Source organism: Juglans microcarpa x Juglans regia, chromosome 5D (assembly GCF_004785595.1).
Source record: "Juglans microcarpa x Juglans regia isolate MS1-56 chromosome 5D, Jm3101_v1.0, whole genome shotgun sequence".
NCBI lineage: Eukaryota > Viridiplantae > Streptophyta > Magnoliopsida > Fagales > Juglandaceae > Juglans > Juglans microcarpa x Juglans regia.
In genome coordinates, this window is record NC_054602.1 from 9,853,869 (window position 1) to 9,866,939 (window position 13,071).

Here is a 13,071-nt window from a genome sequence, read left to right on the forward strand (position 1 = left end):
AAATCAAGAAAAGGAAAAGAAGTTGTGTTCGAGTATTTAAGTAGCGGAGTTTCTCTTGTGGGTGTTTGTGAACAATCCTACAGAGGCTGTTCTGTTCTCTCTTTTGAGTGTGAGTGAATCTTGGGAAGGATGAGTTATTTGGGTGTTGGAGTTAGTCCCGGGAATGTTCCAGTGTATCATGGCACAAATGTGAAGCTTATTGATAAGAGGGTGCGGGTGGCAGAGTTGGTTCTCAGGTGTTTGATTTGCGGTCTGGGAGTTCTTGCTGCTGTTCTTGTGGCGACGGATTCCCAGGTCAAAGAAATCTTCTCAATTCGGAAGAAAGCTAGATTTACAGACATGAAAGCTCTTGTGTAAGATCTCTCAAATACCTATCTCTCTCTCTCTCTCTCTCTCTCTCTGTGTGTGTTAATCTTTTAGGGTTACCATAATATAGTCCTAATCATCCCTTGATTTCGTGAGCAATTTTGCATTATATGACCATGTAGGTTTTTGGTGGTAGCCAATGGTATAGCTGCTGCCTATTCGTTCGTTCAAGTGCTGAGATGTGTTGTGAGCATGGTTAGAGGCAATGTGCTGTTCAGCAAGCCCTTGGCTTGGGCCATCTTCTCTGGTGATCAGGTACATTACTTCATATTCCAGACTTCTTATGGCCCTTCTACTCTTCACATGGCCATGGCATGTATGAAAAGCTCAAGGACACTGCCCCTGATTTTGTTTGTACCTTAGATATCAACACAAGTATTATAAATAGGCTCTCAATAATTGGTGGACTAATCCGTCCTATTAACTTGTTAATAGAAATGACATGCTTAGCATTGAAAACATGCATAATTCCAATGGCCTTTGGTTGGTTTGATAAGGGAATCTGAGGAGATTAGCTATTTCCTTTTCCCCTGTTTAGAGTATGAGTAAACCCATCTATGATCTTTATGGTAGGAGTGACATATTTTACTTAACGATTTGCCAAATGTCACGTTCTGTTTAGTGTTGGATCTCAATAAAATATGGACAACATTACATTTAGCTATATACCCAAAAAAGAAACTTGGTCCATAAATAATGTTATGTTTGTTTATATTTTCTGCATGCGTGTCATTTTGCAATACCATAAGCATAGTTTGCATTATCTCTGAGACCGTGTCCCTGCACGTGTCCTTTTTTTTTTTTTTTTTTTTTTTTTGTCACCATTTCAACCGTCCATTAATTCTTAGAATCAGGAAGATGTTTCTTTTGTCGCATTTGTAATAATAAATGGAAACTTGCATATTATTCATGAAATCAATTAATTTTCTATATTAAAACCAAACTTCTTTATAACAAATTATGATATACTCTGCATCCCAATTAAAATGTCAAATTTTATTCATAATAGGTGGATCCATGTGCTATGTGGTCTTGAATGGTGTCAGAGAATACAATTTAAACCTTTCCTACTGAACGGCCTTCTCCTGAAATCGTCCAATTTTCACACAAGTATTTCATTACTCAGGCATGATGTAAATCAGGAATGTGATGCTGTAAATGGTTGTAGAACTGTATTTTTGGTTGGGGCTCATAACTTCAAAGGTATAGATGTTGTTCAAGTGGGGTCCTGGTCAAGACCCGTGCTGCTAGTTGGGGAAGGATGGTTCACATGTTCATTAAATGATTTGCATAGTATTCCATGTGTCGAGAACATATAAGTAGAGCTATGATAAATGCCTCTTTGTTTATTGATGCGGTACGTATGGTTAAATTGTCCATCCCAGATTGAAGTGATCATTTTTGGATTCATGCCACCGGAAGAAGTGCAAAATACATGTGTTCTTATTATTGCATTTCATCAGTGATTACTTGTTTGGGCAGGTAATGGCGTACATGACCGTGGCTGCAGTCGCGGCTTCGGCACAATCGGCGGCGATTTCGAAGTTGGGACTGCCAGAACTGCAGTGGATGAAGGTATGCAATATGTATGGGAAGTTTTGTAACCAAGTTGGAGAAGGGGTAGCGAGTGCAGTAGTAGTTAGCCTTAGCATGGTGGCCTTGTCTTGCATCTCTGCTTTCAGTCTCTTCCGCTTGTATGGAGGTGGGAACAATGGCAAGAGCAGCGCTAGGTGGTAGGTTTTGAAAACCCAATGATGTAAGTAAGTAAATTGACCTGCCTATCACTCTTTTGGATCTTGTCCAATATGGTTTTGTAACTTGGAGGCCTTTGGGACTCTCCTCCAATACATGCAGCAATAAGTTTAGGCTGTGGATTTCCATAAAACTTGCTTGTGTTTTGGACCTTTGGTTCATTCAAACCCCAAATATGTAAGTGAATATGTATGTGTTAGTGTACTGAATTGGGCAATGGCCAATCAAAGAATAAATTCAAGTTTAGCATTTACTAGGAAATAACAGTGCTGATGTGTGAGCCAGCTGTAGAGAAGGAATGCTAACTAATTTCAATTGTGGATGTGATGTGGAATTGGTCGCATTCAACTAGCTTTGCAAACATATTGAGCGTTGCGTTTTTATTATGCTGTTGTCTTTATCTTATGGCTTTCAATGTGTCAATTTTGATATTTTTGAGGATAAAATGTACAACTTCTAATGAAAAAGACAACATTAAATGTTTAATATAATATTGTCACTTGTCAGTACATTTTATGTACGTCTCTAGCCGAAGTGGACCGACCATGTAGAATAAACAAAGAATTAAAGAAGTTTGTATCCCGAATTTGAGACAATGATTCATGTTATCTTTTATGCGAAACTCACTCACCATGTACATTAAGTAAAAAATAGGTCAAATAAAGAGTTTCCTTTTTTTGTTTTTTATAAGAAAATGACATGATTTTAATTTTATTATGCTAGTAAATGGGTATTCCATGAGCCATGTAGTATGCGCATGGGTTAAAGAGCATGGGTATAGAACTTACCCAACCTGGTTAAAAAAAAAAAAAATTTACTAATCATTTATATACCACATACTACACATAAATTTAAATAGGACCTCCCTGCTTAACAATGTACACATGTTTTTCGACTCTAAGTGTTCGAAATGGTACCACGATATTCTTTAATTATAAGTGATGATTTTTTAATATGTTTTAATTTAAATTATCTCAAGCGGAATAAAATTCTCACAAATTTAGATATTTGCTCGTTTTACAAATAACGATAATTATATGAGATTGTACTTCTATTTCACTTAGGAGGTTATTCTAATCGTTGCTTCAGAAAATTGCAAAGAGAGATGGAAAGACTTTTTGCAATTAGCAGCTATCTTTATTTCTATGTAAACAAGGTTCAATGAGATACCTACACGGCTTGACAGCTATTTGATTTAATCCCAATCTTCCCTTGGTTTGCTTCCAATCTGCAAGGGCTTTTTACTATGTCTTTGCTTCAATCTACATGAGTTTTTACTTCCACCGTCGTATTGATGCCAATGCCATAAAAGTAATGATATACACACAACATATTGTACAATAATATTATAAAATATGGGTATTTTTGTAAAATAATGTTATTTTTATAAGATGTATTACAAAAATAATCCTAACTTAAAATATAGTTATGTAAAGTGTTGTGAAAAATATTATATAAATCATTTTTTTAATATATCCATCCCACTCTCAACCTCACCAAGGTTTTTGGGGAGCTTGGTTGGAATAGGAGCAATACCAAGCCCGTGCAAGATGAGAAAATTAGGCCTGCTTACTCTTTATGCCGAGGAGAGCTTCAACATTTGGTTCATCGGCAATCATTTTACGTTATTATTGTTGACAAGATTTGATTTAAAAGATTCAAATCTTTTCACTATTTATTATAAATGAGAGTGTAAGATTTTCTCTTTTTTCTTAGGATAGAGAAAACTGACCAGTTTCAAATTTCAATAAGTCAAGATCGGACTGATTAAAGAACCGATTTGTCTTGGTCCAAACGTAAAGAACTTAAATTTTCGGTCCAATCTCGTGGTAGGATTTTTTTTCACCCTGGACGACCAAATAAGTTTGTAAATAAATTTTTATATGATATTTTATAATTTTTTAAGTAGTTATATAAATTAAAAGAAACTAATTATGTAATTTTATTTTAACTAATTGTAAGTAATTATTTAATTCTCTTCTAATTTAATTATTTATGCTTAAATTTAAAAATTGAGAAAAGCTACTTTATCTCTCTCATTTAACCGCTCAAGTTGATCGTTGGTCAAATTTTTTTTTTTTTTTACTTAGTAGTTAAGAAAGTGATTTTAAATGTAGTATTTTTTTATTTTTTAACAATATTTAAATATATTAAAAAATATGCAAAAAAAAACTCTGGACAGTACGCCCAATGATAAAGGTGGGAGAGGCATAGTAGCCATATTCCTAAAAATGAAAAGTTAAGAATTTTAAGACAAGGTATTAACTATTAATTATTTATAGTACAGATACTATTAACATTATTAATTTATTATACTTAATTAAAGTATTTAATTAGTTAACAATTTACTTAGTTAGACAACTTAGATTATATCATTAACTTAATTGTTCTTGTGAATGCTAAACATACTCACAAAAAACTTAAATATCCACATGGCTTTCTATGGTTTTTTTCTTTTCTTATGTTTTATTTATTTTTAAATGAAAGTGGTGTATATGATAAGGCCACGTGGATATGTAAGCTTTTTATGAATACAGTTAGCATTGCTTTTTTTTTTTTTAATCATTTTATATAATATTTTCCCAGAAACTTTACAAAAAAATGACTCGGACCGAATAATCCCCATGAGTAGGGGTGTACAAATAAATCGAAAAATTGAAAAATAAGATCCAATTCGAGTCCTGTTCTCGAACTGGTTTATTTTTAGAGATGAGATAATATTAAAATTAAAAAGTTAAATAAAATATTATTAGAATATATTTTTTAATATTATTTTTATTTTGAGATTTAAAAAAATTAAATTATTTATTTTATTTTGTATAAAGATTTGAGAAAATTGTAATGATGAGGTGAGATGAGATGAGATATTTTATGAAAACAAACAAAGTAGTTTCAAAACGAACCGGTACCAGTCTGATTTTGGTTCTACGCATGTTAGAATCGGATCGGATAGGTTTGATATATTATATATGTTAAATTATTTTTTTAATATTATATATAATTTATAATAATATAAATTATAATTATATATAAGCTAATGTTATTATAATTTATAACATAAAATTTTAATTTTAGACATGAACATTTATTTGATCATATATTTTAAATATAAAAAATACATATTAACAACATTTTATAGATGTGACGTCCCGACTCCCACTTACAAAAATAAGGGAATTGTGACGGCAGGATGATGACAACATGGGTCACGCACCCCAACGAAATGTGCTCAAGTGTGTGCAACATGCAAGAGTGCACAATAAAAATTGCAGCGGATAATACAAATAAGTCTACTAAGTACCAGAATTTTAAATACAAATATTCAAATCAAATCATCTTTAAAAGTTATACAGTCATCCCAAAATATATTACAAAACAAATACATAAATAATTGATAAATCAAATCTCGATAAACAGGAGCAATCCCAGATCACTCCGCCAACGGAGCCAAGTTTAAGGCTCGTCATCCACATCTGCATCAAAATCTGCGATACCATAAAATGGTACCACAGGTAAGTATAAACCAAACAACTCTCGGGATAAAAACATATTAATGCAACCAACATGCATTCATATGACAAAATACACTTAGCCATAAAATACCATTTTTTTTTCCAAAAAAAATGATTATTTCTAACACACGCCAAAATTCCATTTTGGCTCAAAAACATAGTCTATCATTTTCCCAGAAAATGATTCACATAAAACAAACTATTTATCGGACGCTGTAGACGGGAATCGCAGGTGGGACTCTACCACCGTCCCTGCTTACCACCATCCATACCGCGTGCACCGTAGGCAGAAATCACAGGCGGGACACAACCACCATCCCTACTTACCACTATCCCTACCGCGTACACCGTAGGCGGGAATTACAGGCAGGACTCTACCACCATCCCTGCTTACCACCATCCATACAGTTCCTTTCCACACAATGAATACTTATCACACAAAATGAATACTTATCACATACCATGAATACTTATCAGAGCACTGTAGGCGGGAATCACAGGCGGGACTATACCACCATCCCTGCTTACCACTATCTCTACCGCGTGCACTGTAGGCGAGAATCACAGACGGGACTCTATCACCATTCCTGCTTACCACCGTTCCTACAGTCTCCTTTCTTTTTTCTCAAGCCAGTCAATCTAGTCATTTCAAACACACTCAAATCATTTCACATGAAAATATAATTTTCAGATAAACACATGAACATGTATGCAATCATGTGAAAATCCAGTTTTCATTTACAAACATGAACATGCGTGCAAATATACCATATACATGAAACAACACCACAACAACCAACAATTCACAATACCAACTAAACACACAACTCCGTCCATAATCCATCCGACTACCGAACTCCTAGGACTCAGTCCGGCATGTCTAACCAGATCACAATAATATGTGTTAGTGCAAAAATACATTTAAATCACGAAAGTTCTTTGAAAAAATACTTACAGTGCTATATAATAATTTTCGAAGGATCACGAAACTGCAAGAAGTGGCGGCTCAGCAACGTAATAGTGTAAAATACACTGTGGCCGTGGGTCTCAAAAACTCACTTTTCAACAAAGACAAACTAAGACCCGAAATTGATAGGGTAGGGCCTAGAGAGGTCGGTGAAGCCAATGGTGGTGGTGGTTTGCCGTGGGTGGAGGCGCAAATAGTGGCTTTAGGCAAAAAATACCTAAATCGGAAATGGGGTTGGATGTGCTTCACCGGTGACGGATCGGAGCTGGGGTTGGGTCCATTAGGTTGCTAGGAGGTCAATGATGAAGTGGTGAAGAGATGGTGGCCAGTGGTGGCGCGACGGCGGCACAGGAGCTCAAGATGCACCGCGGCTTTGGACTGTTAGTACGGTCTCAAGGTGGCGAGGGAGGAGCTGAAAACCGGAGGGGGAGGTCGCCGACCAGTGGGGAAGGGAATGGGAGGGGCGGTGTCGCCGGACGGAGGCGCACGGCTGCAGACTGGGCGAGCGACGGAAAGCATGGGGAGAGAGAGGGAAGACGTCGCGCGGGAAGGGGAAGAAAAGAAAGAAATGAAAGAAAAAAGAAAGAGAAAAAGAAAAGTGGGGAAAAGAAATGAGGTCCAGTCCTCACATCTTGAGTCACAAAAATTATCCAACAGAAACGATTTTAAAACAGTATATCAATTAAATAATTTAAACGTAATAATACAATGAAAATAAAATAATTAAATCCCACAATTAATTAATTTAAAATAAAGAACAATTTAAATGCATCACAATAATAAATATTAAGAAAACATATCAGATTTAATTTTTGAAATTTTAAAAATCATAAAATAAACCCACTAAAAATCTACCAATTTTAAAATAAGAAAATAAATTTTTGAATAAATAAAAATAATCCTTCAGTAAAAATACACTAAAATACGGGGTGTTACAATAGACTAATAAATTTTCAATATATTCCTTTTGATAAGCATATTAGTAAATTAATATTACTAATATACATTAGTATATAATGTATATTAATTTCAATTTAGTCTGCTCCTGTATCTAATAGGGCAATTGTAGTAAAAGAGAATTCTTGATTAATTGCAATTGTTACTTCAGCATACCATCCTGAATGGAATCAAACGATCTGTTCCAAATCAGATGATAATTTTTGTTTCATACATTTCTTGCCTTACTTTACTCTTTCTCTGTAACAAAAGAATGAATTTTTACTAAAATACTGTAACTATTACACAAATTAGTAGAGCAATAAAATTTATTGATAAATTTTCAGATGAAATAAAAGACAAAAATCAATTACAGAGATTTCTAGGGAGTCTCAACTATGTTGCAGTTTTTTACTAATCTCTCAGACCATTATGTAAACCATTATTTAAGAGATTAAAAAAGAATCCACCTTCTTGGACAAAAAAAATACTAATATCATAAAACAAATTAAAACTCATGTTAAGAAATTACCATGCTTAGGACTTTCATCTCCTCTTAAAATACTTGGATAATAAATTCAATTTAAATTCATATTTCCCCAGTATCAAAAGAAATTAACTCTTTAAAGGAAGTCTCATTAACCAGAAAAATTAATTTTCTAACAAAAAATGGAATTAAAAGAAAAGAAAACCAGATAAATTTATTAAAACAAGAATTAAAATATAAAAGAATTCAAGAACAGTTAAAAGACCCATTATTAACATAAAAAATTGATAATTTTAAGACTATAATCGAAAATAAAGTATGCTCTAACCTGCCTAATGCTTTCTGGATTAGAAAACAACATATAGTTGAACTACAATATGAAAAAGAGTTTTCTGAGAAAAATATTCCAACCAAGGCTAGATCTATCCAAATGAATAATAGATTATTAGAATACTGCAAAAAAGAAATTAATGATTTAAAAACAAAAGGATTAATAAGGAAAAGTAAATCATCGTGGAGTTGTGCTGCCTTTTATGTAAAAAAAAAAGAATTAGAAAGAGGAGTTCCTCATCTAGTAATAAATTATAAACCCTTAAATAAGGTATTACAATGGATTATATACCCAATTCCTAATAAAAAAGATTTATTATTCCGATTATATGATGCTATAGTATTCTCAAAATTTGACATGAAAAGTGATTTTTGGCAAATCTAAATTACTGAAAATGACCGATATAAGACAGCTTTTACAGTTCCATTTGGACATTTTGAATTGAATGTTATGCCTTTTGGATTAAAAAATGCCTCTAGTGAATTTTAAAATATTATGAACGAAATATTTACCCTTTTCACTCATTTTTCGATAGTTTATATATATGATGTATTAATATTCTCTTCATCTATTGAACAACAGTGGAACATTTAAATACTTTTGTTCAAGTATCAAACAAAATAGATTAGTGGTTTCATCATCAAAAATAAAATTATTTCAAGAAAAAATTATATTTCTCGGACATGTAATCTATTAGGGAACTATAATTAGTATAACAATAGAATTTGCTGATAAATTTTCAGATGAAATAAAAGATAAAAATCAATTACAGAGATTTATAAGGAGTCTCAACTATGTTGTAGATTTTTAACAATCTCTCAGACTATTATGTAAACCATTATTTAAGAGATTAAAAAAGAATCCACCTCCTTAGATAGAAAAACATACTAATATCATAAAACAAATTAAAGCTCATGTTAAGATATTACCATGCTTAGGACTTCAATCTTCTCATACTTTTAAAATTGTTGAAACATATGCCTCTGATTTTGGATATGGAAGAATTATGAAATAAAAATTATCATCTGATTTGGAACAGATCGTTCGATTCCATTCAGGATGTTGGAATCCTACCCAAAAGAATTATAGTACTATTAAAAAAGAAATTTTAGCTATTGCATTATGTATTTCCAAATTTCAAGATGATTTGTTGAATTAAAAGTTTTTACTTAAAATAGATTGTAAATCAGCCAAGGAAGTTTTGATTAAAGATGTAAAAAACCTGGCTGGTAAGCAAATATTTGCCAGATAGCAAGCTATATTAAGTATTTTTTATTTTGATATCGAGCATATTAAAGAAGAATCTAATTCTCTTCCTGATTTTCTATCCCGAGAATTCTTACAAGGAAAATCATATCATCTTCAAAGTCATAAATAAAGTCAAAATCCTCATACGCGCGGTCACCATCTCCTCCTTATCCTTCACCTCGTCCTTCTGCAACTCCAAGACCATATAAAGTATTGGGATCATTACTGCAAAACATTAGACTCTCTTACAATTCATTTTCACCATTAGCTTCTCCAAAATTGCCAACCTATTCCAAAGTTGTTTCTCTCTCTTCCTCTTCTCCTTCCCAAATTATTTATCCTCCATTATTATCTCAGCCTTCTTCATCTCCTATTATCATCAAATCTCTTTGGCTTCCAATCTTTCCTATTGAATATGAAATTCAACATCTATCTGACCTCCAGAAATTACTTGATGCATTTCTTTTACCGGATCGGCATTATGTTCCACAAAACATTAAGAAAACTCAACATTTTTATGAATTCATATTAGTAGATACCGACTCAATTATTCTCTCAGAAATTCATTGTCCTCTTTAAACTCAACATTCTTCACCTGCATCCCCAATTATTGTTTTTTTCATAAAGTCACCATTAAACAATTTCTCACTTTGGAACAATGGAGAAAAAATTTCTATTTAACAAGAAAATTCTTTCATCCCTATGATCATCCTTATTATAATTATTATGATTACCAGCAAGCATGAACAAAAATGTTTCTAAAACAAAATAAAAATTTGCGTCATTCATGGTTCCTTCATTTTGACAAATTACAAGAAATTAGCACACTCCCGAAATGGTTTTCACTATGGTGGGAATATTATGGACCCGAACCTCTTCTCCTTCCTCTTCCCCTTCAGGAAAATCTCTGAAGTTTTACTTCACAAAATGACAATCTACCAGCATTAAACCATTGTTCACCACTTTTTCTCTTCTTTCTCAAAACAAAATTAAATTAGATTATTAAATGGGAATACGTCATCAAACCTCATCTCTCTCTCAAAACTATTATGTTTCTAGCCCACCAAGTCTCCGTTAAATGGTGGAAAAAATATAATTATGATAATGTATTAAAGATGTTTTCAAAAGTTACCAAAACTCCAGAAGTCATAGTCCAACGAAGCAGATTCAAGTACAATTAGCATCCATTACCAACAAGAAGGATTTGAAAAAATTAGCCAACGCAATGTCACAAGTATCAGACAGTGACGATGAAGAAGAAGCACAACCCAAATTATTTCCACTACAGCAACCCGCATTATCACTAGGTCATCAAGCCTCTCCTTCTCAACAGGCCTCCCAATTTCAGGGTAACCAAGCTGCCTCTCCTTCTTAAGATTACTCACCTTACCATCCAGTACATCTGATAGATTCTCAAGACCCGTTTGAACTGGAATTAGAAAATTATGATCCTCAGAATATGTGATTCCAAAAGATTATTACTTTTTCGATTAGTCAACATGACAGACGGAAGTTGTCAGGAATATTATCTTCCCAGAAGATTATTTATACCAGATTATTGTCTAGCAAAACAACAAATGATTTTGTACATACAAGATTACGTGTCCTGTACTGTATTTGTTTTTAGCGTCGGCTGATACTGTTCTTGTTTTTAGTGTCGGCTGGTACTGTTCATGTATTATTAGAGTTACTGTTTTGTACTGTTCTAGTGTCTATATAAAGAGGTTCACGAGGTAAGAAGGGCATTCAAAATTCTAATTTGAAATCTCTTCCTCTCTTGCCCAAACCTCTCCATTCCATTCCAATCCTTCTTACTTTGTAAATCTTCCAATCTTCCTTCCCTCATGTCTTCAGCTCCCAACTCCTTTGAGAATTAGTCTTCTTGTAAGTATTATGTTTTTAATGAAGAAGTTTATTTCATATATCTTTTCTATATTATTTACTTCTTCATGCATATGGTCGGTTATACCGCCTGCTCTATTTGCTATTATGCATATGACCAGTTTTACCGCCTATTATTATCATTAATATCTTAATATTATACTATTATCTATTTATAACCTTAGATATAAGCCTTTGGTATCAGAGTCATTGGTAATTATATTGTTATTATATTGATATTTTCTATTTTCTATTTCTATTTTCTTTACTGTTTAATTCCAAATTACATATTTTATGGCCTAATACTAGGTTGCGTTTGGATATTGAAGTGAGTTGAGTTGAGATGATAAAATATTATTAGAATATTATTTTTTAATATTATTATTATTTTAAAATTTGAAAAAGTTGAATTGTTTATTATATTTTGTATTGGAATTTAAAAAAGTTGTAATGATAAGTTGAGATGAATTGAGAGAAGTTATGGATCCAAACGAAATGTAATAGTCTAATACTATATTACTATTAGTAATATACTTTAAGTCTATATATAAATTAATATATAAATCACTATAGTATTAATTATACTAAATAGTTATATATGAAATAATGATATAGTAATCCTAATACAAGTAGTATTGATATAGTATACTATTAGTATTTTTTTTTTTATTGCAGATTTTTCTTTTCAGTTTTTATAGCATTTATAGCAGATTCTTTTTATTTCATTTTCTATAAAGCAGATTTTTTTCTATTTTATTTTATATAAAGCAGATTTTATTTTATATAAAGCAGATTTGTTCTATTTCATTTCCAGATTTTTTATAGCATTTACATAACATATTTTTATAAACAATTTTTTTTATAGCAGATTTTTAATAAAATATATTTTTTTAAAGAAATTCTTTTTTCTATAAAAAGATTTTTTTATGAAAAATTACCTCTTTATTAAAATTGAAAAATTGGATCGAACTGAACAGAAATCAATAAAACTGGAAGTATTAGTTTATGAGAATAATCGGTGTGTAATCAATTTTTAAAAATACAAAATATATATCGATTCAATCCTAAATTTTATCAAAAATTAAATCGAATCGGATTAATTACACCCCTACCCGTAAGACTGAACTAAAGCGATCGATTCGGTCCAAACTTTTGGTAGATCGAAAAAATGATCGGGTCCAAAACCATCTACCAAGGCCGACCAGACCAGATCGATTGCCCCTAATTAGAAATAAAATCCTACCTAATATAAATCACATTAGTCATCAGTTAATGTTAAAGCGTGAGCTGGACCATGGCCGACACATGTCATAGCGGCTGGCAAATGCAACAAAACAGTAAATTAAGGCCACATTTAAATGTTAAATTGAATTAAATTGAATTGAATTAAAATGATAAAATATTATTAAAATATTATTTTTTAATATTATTATTATTTTAAAATTTAAAAAAATTAAATTATTTATTATATTTCATATTAAAATTTGAAAAAATTGTAATAATAAATTAATATGAGTTGAGAGGAGTTTAGTATTCAAACCAAACCTAAATCGTGTAGTGCTTGTGAGTAGAATTTTTCATATGCAACAAC

At 31.9% G+C, this 13,071-nt stretch overlaps 1 protein-coding gene across 1 annotated transcript; it reads left to right on the plus strand.

The window, feature by feature from the left end:
• Nucleotides 1-2,371, plus strand: LOC121266283 (CASP-like protein 2B1). Its single transcript, XM_041170065.1, has 3 exons — nucleotides 1-353; nucleotides 489-621; nucleotides 1,849-2,371. Exons 1-3 carry the CDS (start codon nucleotides 130-132, stop codon nucleotides 2,101-2,103), a joined length of 612 nt encoding a protein of 203 aa, XP_041025999.1. The 5' UTR covers nucleotides 1-129; the 3' UTR covers nucleotides 2,104-2,371.
• The last annotated feature ends 10,700 nt before the right edge of the window (nucleotides 2,372-13,071 follow it).

Coding starts and splice junctions, on each gene's coding strand:
- LOC121266283 (XM_041170065.1), top strand. CDS start 130: ATGAGTTATTTGGGTGTTGGAGTTAGTCCCGGGAATGTTCCAGTGTAT. Junction 354..488: donor ACAGACATGAAAGCTCTTGT/GTAAGATCTCTC, acceptor ATGACCATGTAG/GTTTTTGGTGGTAGCCAATG. Junction 622..1,848: donor CCATCTTCTCTGGTGATCAG/GTACATTACTTC, acceptor TTGTTTGGGCAG/GTAATGGCGTACATGACCGT.